The sequence below is a fragment of the Oryzias latipes genome, chromosome 2, assembly GCF_002234675.1.
Source record: "Oryzias latipes chromosome 2, ASM223467v1".
NCBI lineage: Eukaryota > Metazoa > Chordata > Actinopteri > Beloniformes > Adrianichthyidae > Oryzias > Oryzias latipes.
Window position 1 is genome coordinate 24,063,800 of NC_019860.2, and position 27,131 is coordinate 24,090,930.

Consider the following 27,131-nt stretch of genomic DNA (forward strand, 5'->3'; position numbering starts at 1 on the left):
CACTGCTGGATCCAGATCCAAGTCCAGGTTGGTTCCTGTGGAGAATGCAGGTTGCTGGTGTGAGTCCTGAGCTCTGACATGGAGAAGATCATGGACAGTTGGAGATGTTCATCTCACCTCTGAGCTTTGCTCTGGTTGTCATGGTTACCATCTCTGCTTTTAGAGGGAGGGGCTCCCTCCTGTGGCTCCTCCCACTGATCCATGCTGCTGGATTCACTGGATCCACATCAGCTCACACACACCTTCACCTGCAGAGGAAACCCTCATCATCATCAGAGGAAGCTGCCATCAGCTGCTGCACTTCTGCTCTCCCTCCAGCAGGTGGAGACATGGAGCTGCAGCAGCAACATTTCCATTCAGTCACTTTGACACAGAAACAACAAACTATGGAGTTATTTCAGTCTCAATAATCAGAAATGCACACAACCGGTTTTACAAATACACACGCTCCGATTCACAAATGTCATTTTATGCAAACGTGAAAAATAAATTCGGAAATACACACCCTGTGTTTCACAAACACACAGATTGTGTTTCACAAATGCACACTAAATGTTTTACAAATGCACAATAAGTGTTTCTCACAAATGTGCACACTGTTTTTCACAAAAACATTTTAGAAATTCACAATAAATGTATCAGAAATGCAGACTAAGTGCTTCACATACGTGATTATTAGTTACACATGTGATGTGAACTCACAGATCATTCGAATTGCAGACTGTGCATTCAAAATCCCGTTCTCGTTTGTGAATCTCCCCGTGTGTGTGAGAGATTTTTCTACGGTGAATATTGAGACTCATCTGACGGAGCGGGTCAACTAATGTCACCATTGGCTAGTGAATCTGTCAATCAAACTCATCGGCAAAGCAGGCGGGTTCGCTTTTAGCCAATCGTATGGCCCCTTACACTTTCTCTACGCTTTCTGCAGGTGGCAAAAGCTCCGCCCATATTTGATTCTGTACCAGTCGGTCGTTAGCGTGTTAGCCTTAGCATGGCTTGTCGGTTTATTTGCCTTCGGTTGTCAAAAATTACTGGCTTGTGCAACTTTTCAGTGGACCTGGAAGCAAGGCAACAGTGGTTGAATGCAGTTGACATAGAATCCATCGAACTCTGTACTGGTCATGAGATTTAAAATGAATGTTTCACTCGGGATTGTTTGTACGTTATTCTCTTAGCTTTCATGCTAGCGTCATTTCAACACTCAGACACGGTTCCCTTCGGTCGTGATCATCTGAAGGTGGAGGAGAAAAATCTTTAACTTCCACAGAAGGTTTTGTGGAGAAACTGGCATCACTTTGCTCCGTACCACGCAGTGGGACTACATTACCTCAAGTTCATCTCACTGTCAATCACAGACGCCCAATATACACCTCCCCTGCTCAGCCCGAAGTCACTTTGCTTGACCTTAATTTTATTTTTTTAATAACACAAATGTCAGTGATTTTATATTGTAACCATATACATATACACCTCTTGGCCAGGTCACCCTTGCAAAAAGATCCTCATCTCTCTGGGTTTTATAGCTGGTTAAATACTACACAACAAAAGATGGTCATAGAACAACAAAGTGCAAACATTCACCCTTTATTGCAGAGTAAAATTCAGTGAAAACATGGACAGATTAAAACATCAAAATTTAAGCAAATGTGGGATCTCTACTGATTTGAATTTTATTTAAAGTGGAACTAATTTTCATAACTTCCTTACATACAATGAAGTCCCTTGAACAATACAGCAGTATTGATTTGAACTCTGTCTTGCTCCCCTCAGTCTCTCTTCTTCTGTATGTAATTATGTCACCTAAATTAAGTTCTAAACACACTGGACAGTAAAGATGTAGGTCCACTCCCACACGGTCTGAATTAAACAATGGATTGATGTCGTCTTGCAGTTCCAACATTTGTGGACCCAAAAGAGGACTGTCCCATACCAGGACATTGATCCCAGGATGAGGTTCAGCCATGGATCCACTCTCCTCCCATTCAATCTCTGGAACCAGCATACCCTGACAAAAAAAAAAAAAAAAAAAGATACTGTTTATGAACAGCACTGTTTTTTTTAATGTTTTAGATTATGTAGGAACAGAGACCCACTAATAATGACTTATATTGTTTCTAGCAGGCAGACCTCATATCTCCATAACTGTTTATAATTTGCAAATAAGTGACTCTTAACAAAGTAGTGAGATTAGTACAGCTGATGGCTCATAATGCCAAACATTGTGATGCATTTTGAACTTGCAGATGTGCTATTCTTCCTACTTGATTTAAAAAACCAAACAATTTAGGGAAATAGTTTGCACCACACAACAATAATACTTTTCATTCATTTTTGATGAAAATTCCTTGTAGTCATTGTGATTTCATCATACTGTTCTTGATACTTTCCACTTTAGTCGAACTGCACACAAATCAGTTGTCCAGTACAGTGAGATTAAATAAAGCAGGGTTTTTCAACCAGTGTGTGTGCCGCGGGAGATGGTCAAGTGTGCCGTGGGGAATTGCCCTACTTCACTGATCTGAAATCATTTTCCATCTCCAGGAAATCAGCTCTTTGTTAATCCAAACAGGCACTGATAAAACACTGAGTAGTTAGGAATATAAAAGATCTTAAAATGACTTTTTCTTTGTGTTTATTTAATTCTATAAAATACATTTTGATAAGGTTGACAGTACCGTGATTTAGCTGCAGCTATAACCTTGTAAGGAAAAGTCCCGCCCCTTTAACTGTCTCCACCAATCATTCTTGAAGGCTTAATCACATGTCATCAGTCTGACCAATGAGAAGTGGTTAAAGTTTTCACTTCCTTGTTTTTAATTCTGCTGATAAAGTCGCTCAGTTATAACAAAAATACCAGCTAAAGCTTGTCTTTAGCGGTGTAACTTTCCACAGAGTCCGGTGTCAGACCGTGGAACAAGAGAACAAAGGTTGAAAAACACTGAAATAAAGCACTTACCCGGGGATCAGAAACAGGGTTCTGGGTCAAGCCCAAATGCCACAGCTGATTTGGTGTCATGCTTTGCTCCGTCCTGATTGGCTGTCCCACGCGTCACTAAAGACATCCAAACTGGCCTGAATGCGTGGTAGGAAGATGTAATGGCAGCAGAATACGTGATGTTACTGATATTGAGCAAGTCTTGGTCCTCAGGAGAGTGCAGGATGTTGTAATATAAACCAGTAACAGTCATGAAGACATCACACCAGAGGAGCTCAATCCTGTATTTGGAAAAAAGCAAAAAGAAATATTATATTGTCAGATTTATTTTTAATACATCATTCACTTTTATGTATATATTAAAGCATCTAAAACTAGGTTCAACTCACCGTTGATTGTGTGTACACTTTTCCCACAATGAAGCCGTTTGTGTCAGTTGTACGTACTGTGAGCATCAACTCAGCTATGCCCACATTTCTCCTCCGTGATCTCCTCTCACCCTGACAATAACATGAAAATCAAGTCTCAAACACATAATTACAAATGCATCGCCAATACGGTACACATCAACTTAAAATGTAATGTTCTTATGTATGATGCCAATAAGTAGAATTTCTAGGTTAGATAAATTGCAGGAGTGGGTTACATGTATCACTGGGGAAAAAAATGAGGTGAGAGAGACTGTTAAGGGGGGGTAAAATGTTATTCACGAGGGGAAAGTTTTAGAGTTGGCTTTGTTTTCAGAGGAGTCTAAAAAAAGTTATTTTATTTTTGTACAAAAAACCAAGTACTTATACTGCCTGATATGTGAATAAAAGATTTCTTTATGAAAAACATGAATACCTCAGAGGAAAGCCATAAACGTTCACAGCGTCACTGAAGAAGGCCAAGTGGGTGTCTGCACAGTTGTTCTCTGCTATCTTCAGGTACAGGATACATGGAATACAAGTACAAATACTTTCAACTGACAGATATTTACAGGGGCAAAAATGCTAAATTCCCAATTGACAGGTAAAACAGTAATACAATAGGATGATAAAATATGAAATAGAATAGAATAGAAAGGTATTTAGGATGTCACACTTCAGCAATTCCTAGAGAATAAATAAAAACACAACAAACATGGATTAGATCATTTAGCTGTCTGAGATTAAATTACATAATTTTCAAATATTAGAAAGGGGAATTTTTTAAAACACTCTTGCTATGATAACTTGAGCTTGTAGTAAAGAACAGCTTTAAAAAAATATCAGAGACAAGACACTGATCACAGGAATCCTGTGTGTAATATTTACAGTAACTTCTACTCAAATCACTGTTGACAGCAGATTTCTCCCATCCGCCCTTTCTGTGACTACTTATTGACTACAAAACAGCCTAAAAACACTATGTTTGGGATTCTTGTCATTTTGTCATTGGAAGTAAAGATACGGGGATTTTAGTGGCTGTCACTCTGACACAATCTCATAGGGCTGGTCATCACAATGAATACGGGTTCTAACGTTAGAAACGTTAATGAGGCTTCTTTCATTCTCAGTGGATTCATGTATGTTATGTTTAAAAAATGCCGTTTTCATGAATGTCATATGAATTAACTTTGTTGCACATATCCACCCCGTCTTAAAGTCTGGGTTGTGAAAAGACTGTCTAACTTTAACCCGGATCGCGTTTACATAAAGGCAGCACACGGGACAGCTAACTTACTAGCTAGTTAGCATAGCATCAGTGTTTAAACAAATCCCCGTCTCTAAATCAATACTTTTTATTAAACTTTCTGTGCTGCTGTAAATCCGGCATGTTTTCCCCTTGGCTCCTTATGAATCATGTTAAGAACCTACATTGGCTGTATATCTAGCTTGAACCGACGCGCTAGCTTAAACTTCCCTCACACTCACACAGGGCAGGCAGACAATTTGAGTCGAAAGCCGGCTAGTTTCGAGGCCCCTGGTTGGTTGTAGTTACTCGTGTTGTGTGAAGAGCTGGTATGCCAAGTATAAAACTTGACAAAACCATCATAAGTCCTCCCCCGCTTTCATAAAAAATATGACCGCACAGGCTAAGCTAAGCTAATTTGCGGTGGGGGTACTCTGCAAACGACTCGGCTGCAGTGTTCATAAAGCATTCACACATGTCACTTGGCTAAGGAGACCGCTTCAACTTAGTATTCAATAACATTACAGGACGTACAACGAGGGAATAATCAAATAAATGCATTACTTACGGGCTGAGACTGTTCCCGTTCTGAAGACCTCTCCGCCATGTTTGCCGCCCGCGTCCTCCCAACTGCTGTGTTGAACAGCTCCCTCCCTCGTCAGTTGAGAGTGAAGAGTGTAAGGGGCCATTCGATTGGCTAAAAGCGAACCCGCCTGCTTTGCCGATGAGTTTGATTGACAGATTCACTAGCCAATGGTGACATTAGTTGACCCGCTCCGTCAGATGAGTCTCAATATTCACCGTAGAAAAATCTCTCACACACACGGGGAGATTCACAAACGAGAACGGGATTTTGAATGCACAGTCTGCAGTTCGAATGATCTGTGAGTTCACATCACATGTGTACCTAAAAGTCACGTTTGTGAAGCACTTACTGTGCATTTCTGATACATTTATTGTGAATTCCTAAAATGTTTATGTGAAAAACAGTGTGCACATTTGTGAGAAACACTTATTGTGCATTTGTAAAACATTTAGTGTGCATTTGTGAAACACAATCTGTGTGTTTGTGAAACACAGGGTGTGTATTTCCGAATTTATTTTTCACGTTTGCATAAAATGACATTTGTGAATCGGAGCGTGTGTATTTGTAAAACCGGTTGTGTGCATTTCTGATTATTGAGACTGAAATAACTCCATAACAAACTTCCTGTTTCTACACTTCAGGAAACATGAAGCATCAAGAAAAACAGACAGAAATCAAAGAATGAGGAGAAAAGAAAGAAAGACATGAATTCTTCCTCTCAAAGCTCCAACAGAGACTTTGATTCCACTGTAGAACCTCTGAACTGGAAAGCATTACAGGTTACTTGTTCTAAAGTAATCCATTACCTTACAGGATTACTCTCTGAAAACTGTAACATGAGTCCCGAGTTACTTTTTAGTTTCTTTAGAACAGCTGCAGAAGAAAAACTTTTCCACAGAGTTGTTCTCATTTCTATGAAGGATGATTTGGTTTCATGAAGATTTCTAATCATAAAGTTTATTTCTGGTAAAGTGAAAACAATGGAAACACAATCGGAGGATCAGAATTCAGCTGAAGTGAGTTTAGTCCATGAAAAGAAAACTTAGTCTGTGTTCAGACTGGACACATTTGGTTTAAAGTGAACCAGAGTTTGTTTCCTGATAATCTGGATCAAATGTTCAGTCTGAATCCACCCAAGTGGATCCTGTTCTGGACCAGGAACCGCTCTCTGACCCGTCTGTGGAGGTGGTCTCAAACAGAGAACTACAGGCCTGTGAGCCTCAGGAACAAACGCTTTCATTAAAGCAGGTTCTACCACGGAGAACTAGGACCGCCTTAAAAAGAAAACTACACATTTACAAGAATAAAGTTAGACATTTAGGAGACAAAGTGGTCATTCTACACAAAGAAAGTTGGAGAATTATGAGACAAAAGTCAGAATTGTAGGACTTTATTCTGATAAATGTATTTCTTTGTTATTTTGATGGTGGCTCCAATTCTCTGTCCTAAAGTTCAAATGACTGAACTAGAAAAACTAGACACACAACTCTGTCCAAAAACACACAAAACACACCATGAGGAAGACAACAACTAAAGTTTAGAGTCTATGAAGACTAACAGCAAAATCATTGAAGATGATCTGAAAAATAGAATTGATAGTTGAAGAAAAGCAGAAAAATCTTTGTTTTCATCCACTAAGGCCTCATGGTCTCTCTGCTCCAAACATTTCTATTCTAGCTTGTTGGTCTGATGGAATCCCAGAGTTCCTGAACATGGAAGGAGGAAATAGGACTCTGTTACCTGGAACTGTAATCTATTACTTTAGGAAGGAGTTCTCCCACAGACTGGATGGAGGAGAACAGGAAGGTTTGGAGTCAGAAATGAAAAAAGCCAACAAGCATCAGCTGATTGTTGTTGAGGTGATGAAGAAGAGTCCTCCATGTTGTTGATCCAACAATGATGAAGCTTTGGAAACAGCAGAGGGAGGAGAGTTTGCAGAGAAAGAAGAAGATCTTCTCCAAACATTCAGAAACAAACAGTCAAGTTAGTGAAGACAAAGTTCCAGAAACAAACTCACTTCAGTTTCTGCAAAGAGATGAAGAGGAAGAAGAGTCTCCCTCACCGTGTCAACGCAGCTGCAGCACTGATCACTGACTCACAACCAGGAAGAGTCCACCTGGATGGAGGCGGGGCAGCACAGGTGGGCGGGGCAGCAGGTGGAGCAGCCTCAACCAGAAACCTGCTAGTCACTGGGAGGAGGGGCGGAGCTTCAAGCTGTCAGATTGACAGATAGTTGATGTCAGTGAAGGTCATGTGACCTTCTGCTTTCTGTTCTCCCCCTTCCAGACGTGCATGACCCCCCCTCATCTGTCATCTACTGACACTGAAGCAGAAACTCCTGATGGAGCTGAAGGGAGGGGCCTGACTATTTCCTGGAAACAGCTCCTTCTGATCATCAGTCAGAACAGCCGTTGGAGGCAGAGATTTGATCCCAAAGAAAAGCTCAAAGTGAAAGAATGTGGATCTTCCAGATCTGTCAGAGCTTCCAGGAAAAACTCTGACAGATTCCAACAGAGAGAAAGATGTGAGGAGCAGTAATACACTTTAGTTTGACACTTTGATGACTGCAGGAAGTTTAGAAAAAGAGTCCCACTGATCTCTCCAAAGCTCCAAATCTCTGTTTTCCCTCCAAGGATCAGGATCTTCAGCTGTTTCTCAGAACCACATTCCTGAATGACGTCTTTGTTCCTCAGTAACAGGAAGTGTTTGAACGGCTGCAGATTCTTCAGAACATCAAGGTTTCCTGCAGCTGGAATGAAGGAGTGCTGCCCCCTGGTGGACAGGAACTCAGCAGTGCAGCTTCAGGATGGAGTGGGTTCCAACAGATCAGATCAACGTTCTGCTCTCTGCTAAAGAGGCCGTTTCATCAGCTGGGAGTCTGTTGGAGGTTCTAGGATCACAGCACGGGTTCTGCAGCTTCTCCTCCAGGAGGGTGGAGACGACTTTCTCCACCCATCTGATCACAGTCTCCATGAAACCATGAAGAAGATCTGAGAAGAAGAAGAAGAAGATCCTCCTGAGATGTGAGCAGACCTGGAGGACGACTAGAAGAAACGTCTGATCTGTGAGAGTTTGAGTTTGTTTGTGAAGAGGACACATGTCTTCTGTCCTCTCCCACTTTTTCACACTCCTGAACGTCTTCATTCCACCACCAAGTCTCCTGATCTCCTCATTCCAGATGAAAGACAGAGGACCTTCTCCCAGTCTCCATGATGACTTTAGCTGAAGACAGCAAAGAGTCATCAGCATAGAGGAGAACTTTCAGCTCTAAATGGGTTTGAATGAACGCCGTCTGACAGTAGAAAAGCCTCTAGAAGAACAGAGAAGTTCCCAGATTTACTGGAGGAAGAAGAAGAAGCTGAGATGGAGAAACAGGGAGGAGTGAAAATCAGAACCATCTCTGGAGCTTTTAGTTCTGATTGGACCAAAAAACATGGAGATTTTCAAGACTTTAGTCCAACAAAGAACAGTGACATCTGCTGGAGAAATGTACCGTCACAGTTCTGATGATTCCATGATTTGCACCATTTTGCTGGGTTGGATTTCTTCAGGAAATGGAAATCTTCCCGACAACAAGCTCATGACAGAGCTGAGTCAGACAGATGCAGAAGTCCAGAACATTCCTGTTTTCTGTCTTGCAATGTCAGGACATTAAGAACAATATTTTCTGCTCTATTAGATGATATTAAATGATACCACATGTAAATGTCTTTTACTTTTACTATCAGACAAAGAAACATCCTTTGTTGGAGTGGTGCGCCCCCTGGTGGAGAATTCCTGCAGTAATCAGTGGATGTAAAAGATTCTAAAACATTTCCTTCTTTCTCACTGAACCAGAATGAAGCAGTTTCACTTTCAGATCAACTCTGATGTTCATCACTGATGGAAAGCAAAGTCAAAGTTTCTAAAGTTTGGTTTTTAATGCAGCATAAAAGTCCAATTTTGATAGCACAATAAATCATTGGTTCAAATCCATAACAGAACATTGTTTCAAAGTTCCACCACTAAACCTTCCTTACAGGAACACTAACAAACTAAACAACCTGTTTTGTGTTTGTGCTCCACTCAAACCAAACCAGAAGTCTGAATCACCGACCAAATCCTAGTAACTTCAATGGAAACATTCATCCAAGTCTCAGAACCTCTGGAGACCTCCTGTTGCCATGGTAACCAACCTTCCCAGCCACCCGCTGATCTGGTTGAAGGTGGAACCCTGGTGGAGTTCCCAGAACAGCGTCTAGCTGGAGCTGGGTTGCAGGTTCCACGGCTGGAGGTCTCCACGTGTAATCTAACCGAGCGGTTCTATGTGGTTCTATTCTGTGTTTTCTCTCTCTCTCTCACCTCTATCAATGGAGAAGTAAATAAAATGAAAAGAGCTTAAAAGAAGATGTTTGTAAAGCATTTTATTTGTGTGCGTGTGGATGTTCTTCCAGGTAGATGTTCTTCCAGGTGGATGTTCTTCCAGGTGGATGTTCTTCCAGGTGGTTCATTTTCTCCTGTTTGTCTGCATCTTCTAACTTTGATCTTCAGTTCTGCTCCTCCTCCCCTTTAATCCCACGTCTGTCCTGCTTGACACATGTAGCGTGTCTCTCATGAGGACTCGGTCAGAGAACTGGCTACATTGCACGTCTGTCTTTTCTCCACACCTTCTCTCTGCAGAGATCCTCAGATCTCTTCCTCCGTTCTCCAGTTTCTCCTGATTTCTTCCCAAACTCTTGGTTGGAGCCCGGCTGGGTTTAAAGGAGAACATGCAGTGGGAGCTGTCCGGATGGTGGTGCTGAAACCTTCTGGAGGGCAGAAAGGCAGGAACTTTTTTAGAGAGAGAGAGAGAGAGAGAGAGACATTTATGTTTGTTATGTTAAACACACAAACTTAAAACATCAACATAAACATTGAACGACATGAACAGAAAAAGGTGTCTGGTGAAGCCAAGGCTTCTATCTACCTACAAACTGATAGAACCTAAATAAAAAAAGTAGAAAAAACAAAAACACTTCTCAAAATTACTTCACAACCACCACAGTCTCTCAGTCGAGAAGGTATTTGGATAGATTTGAAATGTTCTTCTTGTCGGTCGTTGAATGGAAAGTGTTGACGTTTGTTCCAGGCAGCAGATTGGAATATGCAGCTGTTTGGCGCCCTCTCGTGGCAGTCACCGGTAACTGCAGCTGCTGTGCCTCCTGCAGGTTTGATTCCCGTCCGCCGATGTAAAAATATTATTTTTCAGATTTTATTGACAAACAACATAACACAACAACAATGTGAATGTCTCAAGGGGAATTGAAATGTGTACATATTGCAGAAAAATATAAAAAATAAAACAAAAATTAAATATATATATATAAAAATACACATCCATAAACAACACGAAAGGAAGTTAGTGTGAGGCTCTAAGGTTCAAATCCCATCTGTTGCTCACGTCTTCTAGAGACAAACAGCTTTTCTTCTAGGAACTCAGAGAACAAACAGAAAAGTGTCAAGAAGACGATTCAAGATAACAGAAGAATAGCTCAAACTGCTGTCAAAGCCCAAATCTTTGACACTTCAAGGATTGAACTGGACACTTCAAGGAAAGTCTCAGGCGTGAGGGGTTTAGTGTGGCACTCCAGCTTTTAGAAAGTCAAATGAATCTCTGACACCTTAGATTTAAAGTTCAAACTAAGTCAATCCATTTTGAATGAAATAGTCGTATCCTTTTCAAATCAGAAAGAATTGATTTAGGAATCCATCTGTGTAAAGGATCAAATCCAAACTAGTTCATATTCATCTCAACTTGAGATTTTTCAGTCTATTTATTGGACTAAAGTGAAATGTTTGTCCAGAGTTTAGTCTGTTCTGCTGCCGATGAAAAGAAGTTCATCAAAAACAAACCAATGAAAGATTCTGTTTCCCCCCAAACTAAATGACATCGGTTAGGATTTAGTGGGGGGGGGTCATGTCCCCAAACACAAATTATTTGGACAAAAATAAACATAAGTAGAAAAATAGAAACCCGTCATGACCAACATTTACTCTTTTCATCATCATCTTTGGTCTCAGAATGAAAAACTCAATATAATAAAACTATTTTCTATGCCAAATTCAATATGCATAAATATTAATGTATAGCCCCCCCACCCCACCCCCAATTTACAATAGTTATTAGTGAATTTCAAATCCAGTTAGAATCATTCAAACTGGTAGAGGAGCCAAAAAAAACCTTCTTTTGTTCAAATGTTTGATGTTCAGTCATGTTTTTTTGAAAGTTCCAATTGTTCAATGAAAAACAATAGAAGCTAAAAAAGGGAAAAGGGTTTGTCGTGCCGCCATTGGCTCTGAAGCAGCAACCAGGTCAAGATGTTCCACACTCTGAAAAAAACCTGACACTTAGTGGGAGTTGAACCCTGACCCCCAGAACGTCTGGAGGGGGAGGGAATGGGAATGGCCCCTCCCTCACTCACGCTTTCAATTCAAACAATACAACATTAAAAAAGAACAATAGTTTCTCATGGAGCGATTGGCTGAGAACTACAGGAAGCTCCGCCCTAAACAGGAAGTGAGTGTTCCACGGACTTAATAGTAAGTCAGAAGGTACTTTAGAAATACTAAATACTTCTCAGATCTGAAGATTTGATGTAGTAATACTGAACAAAAGGACAAATCTTTGTCTGAAATATTGACATGATCTTTTCTACTTCTCTATTTTAACCTGGTGTACTTGTTCATTCCATAAAGAGTATATTTGATCTTTCCTTCTTTTTCCAGTCAATGGTTGGTTCATGTTAAGGTGATTCTGCCTCTCAGCCAATCACAGCGTGACAATCCTCTGCCTTCTGTTTCAACAATACTTTTCCTTCCACAGAAATATAGAGACTTCCAAATGATGATGCTGATTGTCTCCAAACAGATCCAGTTGATTCTTTTTCCGTTAAACTGATGGATGATATTGTGTCTCTCTGAACCACTGACATCAATCTCAAACACCTGTGATAATTGCTCTGCCAGGTGAGTTCAGGGGCCTGTTTCAGAAAGGAGGTTAAGTGTAAACTCTGAGTGCGTTAACCCTGAAATCAGGGAAACCCTGGGTTTTCCGTTTCAGAATGGGAGGTTTGTTAAACCAGAGAAAGCAGAGTAAGTCAAACCCGTTTCTGAAAGAGAGGTAACTTATACTCGGAGTCAGTGTCCATGGTTACTTACGCTGTGAACCTAACCTGGTCGGGAGCAGGTTTTATTCTCTAAACTCAAGGTTTCTGCCGGTCCCCTCCCCTTTTTAAAGACGAAGCGGTATTTGTCGCTTTAACCTTCATTGCCCACATTTCTGTCACACAGAGACGGTCTAAGTGACAAGAATGGCTTGTCCTTTTTTGGAGGACCCAATAGACGAGGAGGCTGCATTAATTCCTAGAGAATTATATTTACCTCGTACGAGGATTTTGAGAAGACTCGATTTTTTGTCAGTTCCCCATACGTTTTTGTTTGAGCGTTACCGTTTTTCGTTGCAATTACATATATACAATGAAAACAACATTAGATATGTATTGCTATGTAGATGTTTCATATGTCAAATATTGTCAACAAAGCCTACAACCATGACATGCTCACATTTGACCTGATTGAATTATGTTTTTATACTTCATTTTTAGCTGCTGCCATGTTCTTTTAATTCCTGCAGGATTGCATCTACATGAAAATGAAATCAGGGACATTGAATTAGATTAATGTAACAATTACTTTTTGGAAACACAATTTGCTAGCACTGCTTACTTTCTTAATCCCATATAAACCTATACCACTTGATCAATACAAGGGTAGACAAAAGTTCACTTTTAGAAACACAATTCTGTAGCAGCCCATGCAGTGTCTCATGTTCATGCATTTACTGCTGCAGTTACGGTAGTGGGACTGTAGGGGGCATGTGTTCTGCTGTGCAAGATTTATAATAAAGAGACATGTGGAGTGAACAGACGTGTGTGTCTGAGCGCCATAATTTCATTCACATCTACCGACACCGAACCCTGTGAGGCCGGCTACAATTGAATGTATTAATATTAAACTGACCAACGTTTGCAAGAGGGGAAGGTTAACAAAAAAGTCCTCTAAACATTACCGACGTTAAAGGCATTTTCCCCCAGATTAGTTCTGTACACTATGCAGCATTTCATGCATTTACACCAGGAATAACACTTCAAAAGTACACCTAAATATCGCCATTTTTTATTTCACTCCTTACGCTATTTAAAAAATTATTACAGTCAATATTTTATAACAATGATTTAAATGCAAACTTAGGCATTAACTTGAGCAGCTATGTTTTCCACGCTAACTGTCTCTGTTTTGCAGATGCAGCGGTGTTGCTTTTCTTCTGGAATATGTGCTCATATTCACTGTAACTCTGCAGCAGCACGTCAAGTTCAGCTGTGGAAAAATATGCAGACCTCTTTTTTTCACGGTTGCCATGGTGCAGGGCCGGCCCTGGTCTTCTGGGGGCCCTAAGCGAAATTTTATTTGTGGGCCCTCTAACTGATCAGCAGCACCAACAAACACAACTGTTGTTGTAATATAAATGAGATCTCTCTATTAATACATTTGTGAATATTGTTGCTGCTGAAGAATTGAATACAGTAAATTGTCTGCATGTTGGATACACATTTAGTGGTGCACAACAAATTTTAAATGCAAAGAAATAAATATGAATGACAAATGTATATAGATATATAAATATATATTTTTTAATGTAACATTAGGCACTCAACAAATGACATTCCCAAAACACCAACTTTTAAAAACAGCAACTTAACAGAAAATCAAATAACGATAAAACAATCCAACATAAAGAACACAACAGCTCAATGAAGGGATTTTGGAAAACTCAAACTCTTTCTCAGTCTGAAAAGGACCTCACTGCACCTAATCCATTCTTTCTGGATCGGAGAGTGTGGTTGGTCATTCATCTGGACCAATTGGATTGGAGGAAGGTGGAATTTTGGATCCAGTCGGCTCCTCTTCCATACACACCTCTCTTGGAGTCTCTGGAACATAAGATACAGAACTTCAATAAAAGCAAACAGTGAAAAGTCAAACAGTCAAATGTTTCCCTTTCAACAGTAGATGTGGTGACAGGAGTTTCTTCTGCAGCTAAAAAACAAGAATTATTATTATAGAATAATCACTGATAAAGCCAATAAAATATCTATAGCAGAATATTAATAATGGCTCATTTAAAATCTGTGTGCAGGTTTTTCACAATTTCATGATCTTTTTTTCATGATCTTTCCTCTAGTGATATAACTCATTGTAATAAACTGATAAAGGGGCGGCTGCAGGGCGCTTCCGGGAGGAGCATCTCGCGAGAGAAGCCGGCCACTCAAACCTTGGAGGGAGGGTGCCGTTCGCTGCTGGTTAGGGCTGCCGGCGGTGAAGACCAATGAGGTATATCACTAGAGGAGACATCACGTGGTTCCTCATGGGAGGAGAGCACCGCCATCTTGGTGAGGTCAAGTTACTGCTGCAGTGCATGCATGTGAACACATTTTTTGCATAATGCCTGTTCATTGTGCGGGTTTCAACTGCCAAAATCAGAAAAATGAGTCCATGAAGGAGGTAGGTGTATCATTTCACAGGTAAGTATTTTAATTTTTTTTCTTTTAAGGCTGCAGGGGCTTCATTAATAGAACAATGTTGACATGCATGATGCTGCAGGGCTATTATCAACATGCTGCATGATGTACATTTATTTTGCTGTCAATATAAATGTACATTTTATTTTGCTAAACCTGTATACAGCATACTAGGCTATTCATACAGATTTATACGACTCAGACTTCAGGAAAAAGTGGATCTTGGCTATCAAAAGAGTTAACCCAGATGGATCACTGTGGTACCAACTAGAAATACAGTCTGGCTGTTCAAAACATTTGTGGAAACAGATTTTGATAAGAGGCCAGATTGTTTTTTTAGGGTAAATGTATTGTTCACTTTTGGACTTCTTTTTATTATTAATATTATTATTATTATTATTATTATTATTATTATTATTATTATTACTATTACTATTATTATTATTACTACTATTATTATTATTATTGTTAATAGTAATAATAATATAATTATTTTTATTATTATTTATTGACTTATTATTTATTTATTGTTTGTATTGACTTACTATTGATTTATTAATATTATTATTATTATTATTATTATTATTATTATTGACTTATTGTTGGGTTTTTCTAAATAATTTAAATTGCATGTCAAAGAGGTCTAAAACTTCTAAATGTTTAGAAATTAATTTTAAAAATTCTTTCTAATAATTTTTTGTTTGTAAAAAGTCCTGCAACAATGCATTTTCATTCAAGTTTGAGCTTTTAATGCTGACTGTTTCTCTTCTTTAACAACAACAAATGATGTATCTATATATACATTATATACATAAAATATAATATATTTATATATATGTATAAATATATTTAAATCTAAAAATATATACAGTTTATAAAAGCTACTTAGACACCACTAAAATCAATGGAAATCATTGTCATGTGGGCGTCGTCGACCTCACCAAGATGGTGTCGCGCTCTGCCACCGTCGGCCAGGCTTCTAAAGCGGGCGTGTCTCCTCTAGTGATATAACTCATTGGTGAAGACAGACAGTGAGGGAGGAGTGTGTGTACGTGAGGAAGGGGGGCTAAGTGCCTTCTGGAGGAAGAATAGGGCGGGGACTAGGAGTGAGCCGGTTGCCGCTGCTCCACTCAAGGTACTGACTTTGGACGCTGCAATCTGCTGCACACGTAATTCATTCACCGCCGTCTGGCGCAGCTATACCCCGGGGAGTCGGACGGCGCTGGAGCTCAGACCCCGGGGAGGGGTCTCATCGACTGCATGAGCTAAGTCTTATTTACATTCTGGACATTTTAGGTTGTATTTGAAGGAGTTTGGAGTTGGAGTGTTGGTATCGCAATTATTAAAGAGTATATTTTGTAACGCGAAATCTCGTGTGGTTCTTGCGGCCTGACACAGGTTTTACACCTGCCCTGGTGGGACCCTCACAAATATTACACTGGTGTCAGAAGTGGGATCACCAGAATGTCAGAGCCAGCAAGGGGACCAGCAGATGCTGGCCCAAGCCAGGATAATAACCTGGGCTTGCTAAGTACCCCCCGGCCAGTTTTTTCTCTGTCATTTTCAGGAGTTTTCACTATCTCTGTCATTTTCTTCAAAGTGGAGAACATCTTCACCTTAAATGAGAGACCAGCTGCTGATTTGACAAAAGCAGAACAGCTCAGTGTTGTAGAGTTGATCTAACAAGCAGATGAGTGAGGGTTCAAATCCCACCGCATGGATTTGGAAAGAAACTCTCCAAGTTTTTTCAGAGAGTCTAACATCTTCACCTCATCAGAACGAGGAGCTGCAGTTCTGGTCTAGGAAGTATAGCACAGTGGTAGAGAAGAGGCTATTATGGGTGGGAGTGCAGGGTTCAATTCCAAACTTGGGACAGAGGCAGTAACTTCCCTCTGTCAGACTGAAGGTCAATCAAGGTCAGTGGAGTTTGTCTGGTTGGCAAAGGTCAAGGAAATGGGAGAAAGCAGCAGCAGATGCTAGAAAAGGTTGGAGGATAGAGAAGAGCAGCACAGATGGAGTGAAGGAGGAAGGATGAGGGGCTGGTGACAGAAAAGAAACATGGAAAACAACAGAATCATGTGACCAGCCCCTCTGGGGGGAGGAAGAGAGAGGAAGACACAGGCTAAACAAAGGGAAAAAAGGTTAGATAATAAGAGCAGATTTGGCTTTTAAAATAAACCAAAATGTATCTGGGTTGGGGGGGAAGGTTATACACTTTCTCCTCCTTCATCCTGTCCCTCCCATCTTCTCCCCCATGCTCCCTCTGAAAAATGACCACATTGGTGTTCTTCCTCTCATTTCCTCCTTTGTGGCCAGTTCATCAGAGGTTAGGTTAGAGGTGTTTCCCATTTAGACTTTGGGGTTTCCAGTTATCTGACGACGTTGAAACCTTGGCATGTGCCGAGCAGAGACAGCAGAACCCTGTGTTGGTCATCTTATCGCTTCAAGGAAAATCACATGACCAGAACAGTCCATGTGTCAGAACCAAGTAATCGATACCAACTGATCCAGGGACTCCATGGACGCAGGAACTGCAGCCGATGAGGTGGAGGAACAACCCAAGTCTGAACACAGCTGAGGTTCTGGTGGTCGCCATCATCAGGCGCTGGGATTTAAAGCCATCTGATTGGTCACCAAAAATGGACAAAAAATGGACATTTAAAGACCAAAGAGGAAGATTTCTTCCTCCTCTTCCTCCTCGCTCTTCATCCTTCATCTCTGGTCTCTGTCTGACTGTAACTGAGCTTCCAGAGGAGCCCGTGAGGTGATACCATGAACCGCGTAAAGCAGGGGTTTGAACTCATTTTGGTTTGGGGACCACATTCTGATCTCAAGTGAGCCGGACCGTAACATTAAAGCCAAATAACTTCTGGTCAGCTGGTTATCTGTGGCTTTGTTTCTGGGTTTGTTCATCTCAGTTGGAAAAATTAATTACCTAATTTCTTGGGGCTCGATTCCCGCCTTGCATGCCCATGAGTCGAAGTGTCTTTGGGCAAGACACTGAACCCCACCTTGCCTCTGGTGGTAGGCGGGCGCCTGTGTTTGGGAGCGGAGCCGCCACCAGTGTGTGAATGGGTCTGTGACTGTAAAACGCTTTGTCCTTGTTGGAAGAAAGGCGCTACATAAGTATACGCCATTTACTTATTATGATTCATTCACAGAGGCCAATGGATCTAAAATAAAATACATTTCACTTTAAAAACTGGTTTAATTTTTCTGGAACTTCAGACACCTTTCCTGCCATTTTCCTCCTTTCAAAGTCCCAGATCTACTAACTAATGTCAACTCATGTTAGAACTTGTATTTCTCCAGGTGGGAGACTCCTTCAGGACCACGGCCAGCAGCTTCATCCCTGAGGGGGTCGCTGCCATCTGGGACGGGCTGGTGGGGGACTTTATGGCTGCACCTCCTGCAGAAGACTGGAGCTCCAGGGGAGGCGTGATGCTGTAGTATCGCGAGAGCCGACGGGAGGAGTGTGGTGAGTTTACTTGGCGGCGCATAAGTTGTGAACAAACATTTTTGATTTATTTCATTACACCGCCATATTTAAATAATCCAATAAGTTAAAAAATATAAATCTGAAAAAGTTTGTCAAGCATTTGTCAGCCTGGACGACCTGGAGGACCTGGAGGATCTGGAGAATTACATCGACGAGTGTTTCAATACCTGCGTCATGAAGAAATCCAACACCGCCACTCCGTCCACCAAACGAGGCCGCCCCGAAGACTCCCCGGGGGCTGCCTCCTCCCCAGGCAGCAACATGAGTGATATCCTGGATTCGATTGATAAAAGGCTCTCCAGCCTTGATTGCCGTTTAAATCTGCTGGAGATCCTCCATAAGGAATTCCAAGGTCTGCGAGAGTCTCTGGAGTTCAGCCAACAGCAGGTGCAGGAGCTCGCAGCGGAGAACCAGGCCCTCAGAGAGACCGTGAAGACCTTGGGCCACGACACCGCCCGTCTCTCTGAGGAAAACCGATCCATCAAAGAAACCCTCCTGGATCTTCAGGCGAGGAGCATGAGGGACAATCTAGTGTTCGTAGGGATTCCAGAAGAGGCAGGAGAAGTCCCGGAGAACATTGTTAAGTCCTTCATAGAGGTCCACCTGAAACTCCCTGTGACGGTGTAGAACCGTCAGCTGCCGCTGCAGGCGCACACGCATGCACACACGCTCGCACACATACACATGTGCGCATAGACGCGCACGCTCGGACCCGGTAACACGTCATTTACATCAGCTTACCCTTTTCATTCCGTTCCTATCCCTCTGCAGGTAGCCCTGGGTGCACACTAGGTTGCCGACTCACCATCCCCATGCATACATTAACACGAAGCAAAAACACGACGCCAACATTAACGTTGGTTTGTTTACCCGGAAGTAACCCGGTAACCCGGAAGTGGTCATGGATACCCTGGGTCATGTGACGCATCGGTCACTGTTTGTATTTATTTTTATTGATGATTATTGTTATTTTTCTGTACACGACACAGAATGTTTAGTTGAATGAAACTGTTTATTCCTGTATGTTTATGTTCTTGAACAATGTAAACACTTGTCCCTATTTTCTCTTTGGACTGATGGAGAGCAACGCCCAGGAGGAGGGGCTTACCACTTAAAAGAGAACCAGATACAGCTGTCAGTGTGGGAGTCTGAGTGGAGAAGTTGGAGAGTCTGAGAGGAGAATTTGGAGTGTTGGATTGGAGAAGTCTATGTTGGTTAACCTTTGTGGAGCAATTGGTGTGCTCTGTTCTTGCATTAAAGTCAAGAATACTTTCACCTTGGCGCCTCTGCCCAATCATTCCCTGGTGGGACCCACGACAGTTGGTGTCAGAAGTGGGATAAGCAGATGGCTGGCCGCAAAAAGGTGAGACACAGAGGTCTGCGTTCCCAGAAGGAGGAGATGGAACCAACATCGGATGCAGTCCCTCTGTTGTCCAATTCATCCTCTGAGGAGGAGGTGGTAGATCCTGGTGCCTCGGGTGGTTCTCCAGGCCTGACCAAAGGCCCAGAAGGTGACTTGGCGGCTATGATGAGAGACTTCCTCCGTGGACAGCAGCAGCGGGAGGACAGATTCATCGCTGCCCTCCAAGGTTTGGAAGCCTCTTTTTCCAGGGCAGAGCACCATTCTGGTCGGCGGCGTAACATCAGTCCCAAAGCCGCTGGACCAAGCTCAGCCGCAGTGAGTAGCCCAAGGTTGGATCTGCCAACACCAGCTGCAACGTCCCGTCGACGGCATCCAGTGGCACAGGAGGACTCCAGCTGGTCAGATCAACCACAGAGCAGAGTCAGTTTACAGCCACCTGATTGGAGACCTTACATGGAGCCAAAGGTCCCTCCATATCAGACAGGTGAGGACATTGAAAATTACCTGCTACGTTTTGAACGGATTGCCAGGACGTGGAGATGGCCAGAGACTGAGTGGGCATGTCGCCTGGTGCCACTGCTGTCCGGAAAGGCGTTGGAGGCCTACACAGCAATGGACGAGCAGCAAGCCCACATCTACAAGGACCTGAAAGACGCACTCCTGGTAAAACTTGACATCTCGCCAGAGACTTACCGTCAGCAGTTCCGGTCTACTGTGGTGCCATCTGGGGAGAATCCGACTGAGACATACCACCGCCTGAAGGGCCTCTACCGTCGCTGGATCCGCCCAGAGCAACACAGCAAGGAGCAGATCGGGGAGATCGTCATCCTGGAGCAGCTGCTGCGTGTGCTTCCAGCTGACGTGAGGACGTGGGTGAAGGAGCACGACCCGGAGGATGGCCTCACCGCTGCCCGGCTTGCGCTGCAGTATCTCAACGCTCGACGAGGAGCGTCTGCACGGCCGTCGGGTGGGGATCAGCGTCTTCCCATTCAAACCGCTCCACTGAGACCTGCACGGAGAGACTTCCATCAGGCAACGCAAGGTACCAACCCAGCACCTAACCAGCGAGCGGCGGGTAAGGACCTTGTGTGTTTCTATTGCCAGCAGATTGGTCACAAAGCCTCCGTATGTCCAATCCGCAAGACTAAATTCACAGGTGCTTGCTACGCACCCAGGCCAGAGACTGTCACAGGAGCAGGGCCTGTGCACATGGACAAAGACACTTTCCAGCCACTTAAACAGGTGACTGTGAACGGACAGCAGGTTACTGCTATGTTGGACACGGGCAGTTTTTTTTCTCTGGTCAAACAGAGTTTAATCCCTTTTGGTGGACTTGATTATAGCAGGCAAACAAGTGTTGTGTGTGTTCATGGCGACCAACATTTGTACCCAAAAGCGGATGTAACAGTGACCATAAATGAACAATCCTATCTTTTGACTGTCGGGGTGGTAGAGAACCTACCTGTTGATTTAATTTTGGGGTGTGATTTACCTATGTTGGGGGACTTATTAAATGAGGCTACTGAAACAGCTAAAGCTAATGATGAGCTAGCTGTTACTGTCTCAGCACCTGTGCTAACTAGAGCTCAGGCTAAAGCGGGAATGCAAAGTCTTCCACGTTTGGATGACGATTTCTTTGATGGAGGCAAAGAAATGCCCAGAAAATCCCGTCGTCAAAGACGGTTTGAGAAGAAACTTAAGTTGCTGGATCCTGAGATCACAACAACAGCAGAAGCATTTGACATACCAGCTGACATTTCGGCTTTGCAGAAAGAAGACCAAACTTTAAAACCATTGTTTGCCAAGGTGACAACAGAGAGTGACAAATGTTTGGGAAATGTGCGGTTTATTGTTGCTGATGATGTTCTGTATGCAGCTGAAGGTGAACACCTACGGTTAGTTCTTCCAACCACCTGCAGGCCACTCGTCATGCAATTAGCGCACACACTCCCATGGGCGGGTCACCTGGGTCGTCACAAAACCTATCTGCGGGTCAGTTCACGTTTTTTCTGGCCATCAATGTACACTGACATTCAGACGTACTGTGCAACATGTCCTACCTGCCAGAAAACTGCAATAACACACAAGTCTGACAGAGCATTACTACACCCACTTCCTATAATTTCCACTCCATTCAGGAGAATAGCCATGGACATTGTTGGACCTTTACCTAAGAGCAGTAGCGGTCACGAATACATCCTGGTGGTCTGTGATTATGCTACACGGTTCCCAGAAGCTTTTCCCCTGCGCACCATTACAGCTCCTGCAGTCATGAGAGCGTTAATTCAGTTTTTCTCCAGAGTAGGAATACCGGATGAAATTCTGACAGACCAAGGAACCAACTTCACCTCTCGGTTGATGAAACTGTTCCAACAGCAGCTTGGCATCACTGCCATCAAGGCGACACCGTACCACCCACAGACCAATGGCTTGGTGGAACGTTTCAACCAGACCCTGAAGAGGATGCTGCAGAAGTTCGTGAGTGACACAGGGAAGGACTGGGATCGTTGGCTACCATTCCTGTTGTTTGCTTATAGGGAAGTCCCACAAGCTTCAACAGGCTTCTCACCATTCGAACTCCTCTATGGCTGGGATGTCCAAGGCCCACTGGATCTCCTCAAGAAGAGCTGGGAGGCCAAATCCACAAAGACCTCAGAAAGGGGTGTGATCCAGTTTGTCCTGGAGATGAGAGAACGGTTGGCAAAGTACAGGGAAGAGGCAGAAGTCAACCAACGAGAGGCCCAAAGGAGTCGGAAGACGTGGTACGACCAGCAGGCCCGTCACCGTGAACTCCTACCAGGTCAGAAGGTTCTGCTACTTCTTCCCTCTTGTACCAGCAAACTACTGGCAAAGTGGCAAGGGCCATACACCATTCTCCGCAGGATGGGACCTGTCACCTATGAGGTGCACCATCCTGACAAAAAGAAAGAAAAGCAGACATACCACGTGAATCTACTTAAAGAGTGGAAGGAAGGTGCTAACCATCCAACAGAGAAGTCTTTGCTAGTCAGAGCTGTGAAGACTGAGGAAGACTTGGACTCTGATCTGGGAGCACTGACTCACTCAACCCCTCCGTCTCTGTCACATTTACCTCCGGAACAGACTACACAGATAATGGACTTATTTCGTGAAACACTCATTAGCCATTCCATACGGCTCAAAGATGGACGACCAATCCGGCAACGGCCTTATCGGGTACCACAGAAGTTGGTGGGAAGGCTGAACGATGAGGTGAGGAAGATGCTGGAGCTAGGTGTCATCGAGCCGTCCAACTCAGAGTGGAGCAGTCCGGTGGTGATCGTTCCCAAAAAAGACGACTCACTGCGGATATGCATCGACTTCAGGAAACTGAACGCCGTTTCGGAGTTCGACGCATATCCAATGCCGAGGATTGACGACCTGCTGGAGAAGATCGGGGCTGCTAATTTCATCACCACTCTTGACCTATGCAAGGGTTAATGGCAAGTACCTCTCAGCAACACCTGTCGACCATACACGGCGTTCAAAACACCTGCTGGACTGTTTCAGTTTACAGTTATGCCTTTTGGTCTGCATGGAGCACCAGCCACGTTCCAACGGCTGATGGACAGGGTGCTGCAGGGATGTAACCACTGTAGTGCAGCCTATTTGGATGACGTGGTGATCTACAGTCACACCTGGGAGCAACACCTAGATCACCTGCGTCTGGTCCTGAGGAAACTACAAAATGCAGGCCTGACCTTAAACGTGAGCAAGTGTGAGTGGGCCCGGAAGGAAACTCGTTACCTGGGGTACCTGCTGGGAGGTGGTGAGGTGCGTCCGCAGGTGGATAAAGTTGAAGTTATCCGCAATTGCCCTCGACCACGCACCAAGAAAGAGGTACGCTCCTTCCTGGGGTTAGCTGGATGGTACCGGCGGTTTGTCCATCAGTTCGCCACCATTGCAGCTCCTCTCACTGCCCTTACAGAGAAGAGGCAGAAAAACCCCGTGACCTGGACAGATGAGTGTGAACAGGCTTTCCAAGCATTGAAAAATAAATTGTGTTCCTGTCCTGTTCTCAAGAGTCCTAACTTTGATCAAAGGTTCCTCGTCCAAGTGGATGCCTCAGCAGTCGGACTTGGTGCTGTCCTGGCTCAGGGAGACCCAGGTGAAGAGCGACCAGTCCTGTACCTCAGTCGGAAACTGCAGCCGAGAGAGACAAGGTACTCCACTGTGGAGAAGGACGGACTTGCCATTAAGTGGGCGTTGGATAGCTTGAGGTACTACTTACTTGGCAGAGAATTCGACCTTGAGACAGACCACAGGGCCCTGACATGGATAAATACCATGAAGGACCACCACAACCGGCTTACGCGCTGGTATCTGGCGCTTCAGCCGTACAAATTTAACGTACATCACCGTCCCGGAAAACAAAACATAGTGGCAGATTTCCTGTCCAGATTGCCGCACATCGCCAATCTCCCAGAGGAGGGGGATGATGTGACGGTGTAGAACCGTCAGCTGCCGCTGCAGGCGCACACGCATGCACACACGCTAGCACACATACACATGTGCGCATAGACGCGCACGCTCGGACCCGGTAACACGTCATTTACATCAGCTTACCCTTTTCATTCCGTTCCTATCCCTCTGCAGGTAGCCCTGGGTGCACACTAGGTTGCCGACTCACCATCCCCATGCATACATTAACACGAAGCACACACGACGCCAACATTAACGTTGGTTTGTTTACCCGGAAGTAACCCGGTAACCCGGAAGTGGTCATGGACACCCTGGGTCATGTGACGCATCGGTCACTGTTTGTATTTATTTTTATTGATGATTATTGTTATTTTTCTGTACACGACACAGAATGTTTAGTTGAATGAAACTGTTTATTCCTGTATGTTTATGTTCTTGAACAATGTAAACACTTGTCCCTATTTTCTCTTTGGACTGATGGAGAGCAACGCCCAGGAGGAGGGGCTTACCACTTAAAAGAGAACCAGATACAGCTGTCAGTGTGGGAGTCTGAGTGGAGAAGTTGGAGTGTTGGATTGGAGAAGTCTATGTTGGTTAACCTTTGTGGAGCAATTGGTGTGCTCTGTTCTTGCATTAAAGTCAAGAATACTTTCACCTTGGCGCCTCTGCCCAATCATTCCCTGGTGGGACCCACGACACTCCCCAAGGAAGAGGTCCAGAAGATCTCCTTTCACAGGGTTCACCGGCTCGGAGGAAAAAGGCCGGACAATCAGCGTCCCCGTCCTATTGTTGCTAAATTTGAACATTATAAACAAAAGATGCAGGTAAAAAGCAGAGGGCGAGAGCTGAAAGACGCACATTATAGCGTGAATGATCAGTTTCCAGGCGAGATCCTCCGCCGGCGGAAAATCCTCTTCCCGCTGAGGAGGAAGCACCTGTCTGCTGGAGCCCGTGCGGTGGTTGCCGTTGACAAACTTTTTGTGAATGGCAAGCTGTTCCGGGACCCAGAGGTAACACCCTGGCTGTGCTGAAGGCTTTCAGAGGCGCACTGACATCTGCGCTGCCCAGAAGAAACCCGCAAACTTATTTAATTGAATAGGAAATAATCGGATCATCAATAATCCACACCTCTCAGGAAAAGTGTTTTTTCTTTCTTTCACATTCATGTTTCTGTTGTTGTTTCGTTGTTTTTGTTTTTTGTTCTTTCTCTTTCCCTCTCTCTTTTCTCTTGTCCCCCCCCCTTCCCATGTCCTCATATGTGAATCAGGTAAAGTCAACGCAACCACGGTGAGTATTTATTTATGCACGGAACGGGCGCGCGCGCATACTAGCGCGCATAAGAGCATGCACACGCGATCCCGCACACACACGTTGATAAACTGCAAAAACCTCACTTAGGCTCACACAGGACGCACGCAACATGCAGCTGACAGCCAAGACACGTTCACCCACAACGCACAGCGCTTGTCAGTGTAGCAGGTACGCACAGCTTGCACGCGCACACGGACGGGCACACGCACTATTTAGCCTTGCACTCTCCCGGTTAGAACAGCTATGAACAGTCTTAACATCGTTAGCTGGAATGTGCGTGGACTTGGTTCTGGGCCAAAGAGATTGAAAGTGTTAAATCACCTGGATGATCTTAAAGCAGGTATAGCTCTGCTGCAGGAGACCCATTTATCTTTATCAGCTGGTCATCTCCTGTGCTGTTCCCAGTATCCAGTTATGTATTCTGCCAGTTTCAACTCCAAACAAAGAGGGGTTGCAGTTTTGATTAATAAAAATGTTACATTTACTCATAAGGATACAGTTACTGACCCAGAAGGCAGATTTTTTAATCATTAATATATCCATTCAGAATAAGGACTTTTGCATAGCAAGTATCTATGGTCCTAATGCTGACGACTCTTCCTTCTTTCACAGATTCTTCACCTCACTCTCAGTTCACTCTGACTCCACAATCATTATAGGAGGAGACGTCAACCTTGTTTTGGACCCTGAACTTGACAGACTCAGCACAGCAGCAAACCAGCGTACATGGCAGTCTGCAAGTATTCTAAAGCAGTACATGAATGATCTGGGTCTCTGCGACGCGTGGCGCTCATGTCACCCAAGCACTAAAGGGTTCACCTTTTTTTCTCCAGTTCACTATTCACACTCCCGTTTAGACTATTTATTAATCAGTAACTCTCTTTTAAAAAATATTCAAAGCTCCAATATCCATCCAATTATTATCAGTGATCATGCACCAGTCTCTGTAAACATTTCTAGGGAAAAATCCACACCCTCTGGTACAACCTGGAGGTTTAATACGTCTCTGTTAAAGGACCAGGAATTTCTTGAATTCTTTAAAAAAGAGTGGGCAACCTTCTTAGACTTCAACAATACTCCAGACATCCCACCGTGCGTTCTGTGGGAAACAGCAAAGGCAGTCATGAGAGGGAAAATCATTTCTTATTCAACGCACAAAAAACGCAAAGAGAAAGCAGATTTATTAGAATTAGAAAATAAAATCCAAACCCTGGAGACTGCTTATGCTGCTTCTGCACAGGAACACATTCTGGGAGATCTGAAAAATTTAAAGCTGCAGTTAAATGACATCATCAATAAACAAACACAATTCCAGATACAAAGGCTTCGACTGGAAAGATATGAAAACTCAAATAAATCTGGCAAATTTCTAGCTAATCAGCTTAAAATTAATAAAGAAAAATCAACAATCACTTCTATTATGGACCAAACAGGGAATGTCACCCATGACCCGGTAAAAATTAATAATGCGTTTAAAGACTTTTATCAAAACTTATACACTCCACAGATCAATCCATCAGAACAAAGCATCAACTAATTTCTCAACAATATAAACCTGCCCAAGTTAAACGAAGATGAAATCACAAATTTAGACTCTCCGCTCTCGTTGTCTGAGCTTCATGAAGCTCTGTTACTTATGCCTAACAGCAAAGCACCAGGACCCGACGGCTTTCCTGCAGAGTTTTATAAGGAATTCTGGGAACAACTGGCACCAACGTTTTATAAAACGGTAAAATTTATCAATG

The 27,131-nt window shown here is 43.4% G+C and overlaps 1 protein-coding gene across 1 annotated transcript; it reads right to left on the reverse strand.

Moving 5' to 3' along the window:
• Positions 1-19,265: 19,265 nt before the first annotated feature.
• LOC111946480 lies at positions 19,266-22,153 on the reverse strand. The gene is made up of 6 exons (XM_023949878.1): positions 22,084-22,153; positions 21,984-21,999; positions 21,806-21,898; positions 20,329-20,644; positions 20,140-20,237; positions 19,266-20,030 (listed from the first exon to the last, which is right to left on the reverse strand). The coding sequence occupies exons 1-6, from the start codon at positions 22,151-22,153 to the stop codon at positions 19,916-19,918; spliced, it is 708 nt and encodes a 235-aa protein (XP_023805646.1). The 3' UTR covers positions 19,266-19,915.
• Positions 22,154-27,131: the final 4,978 nt, after the last annotated feature.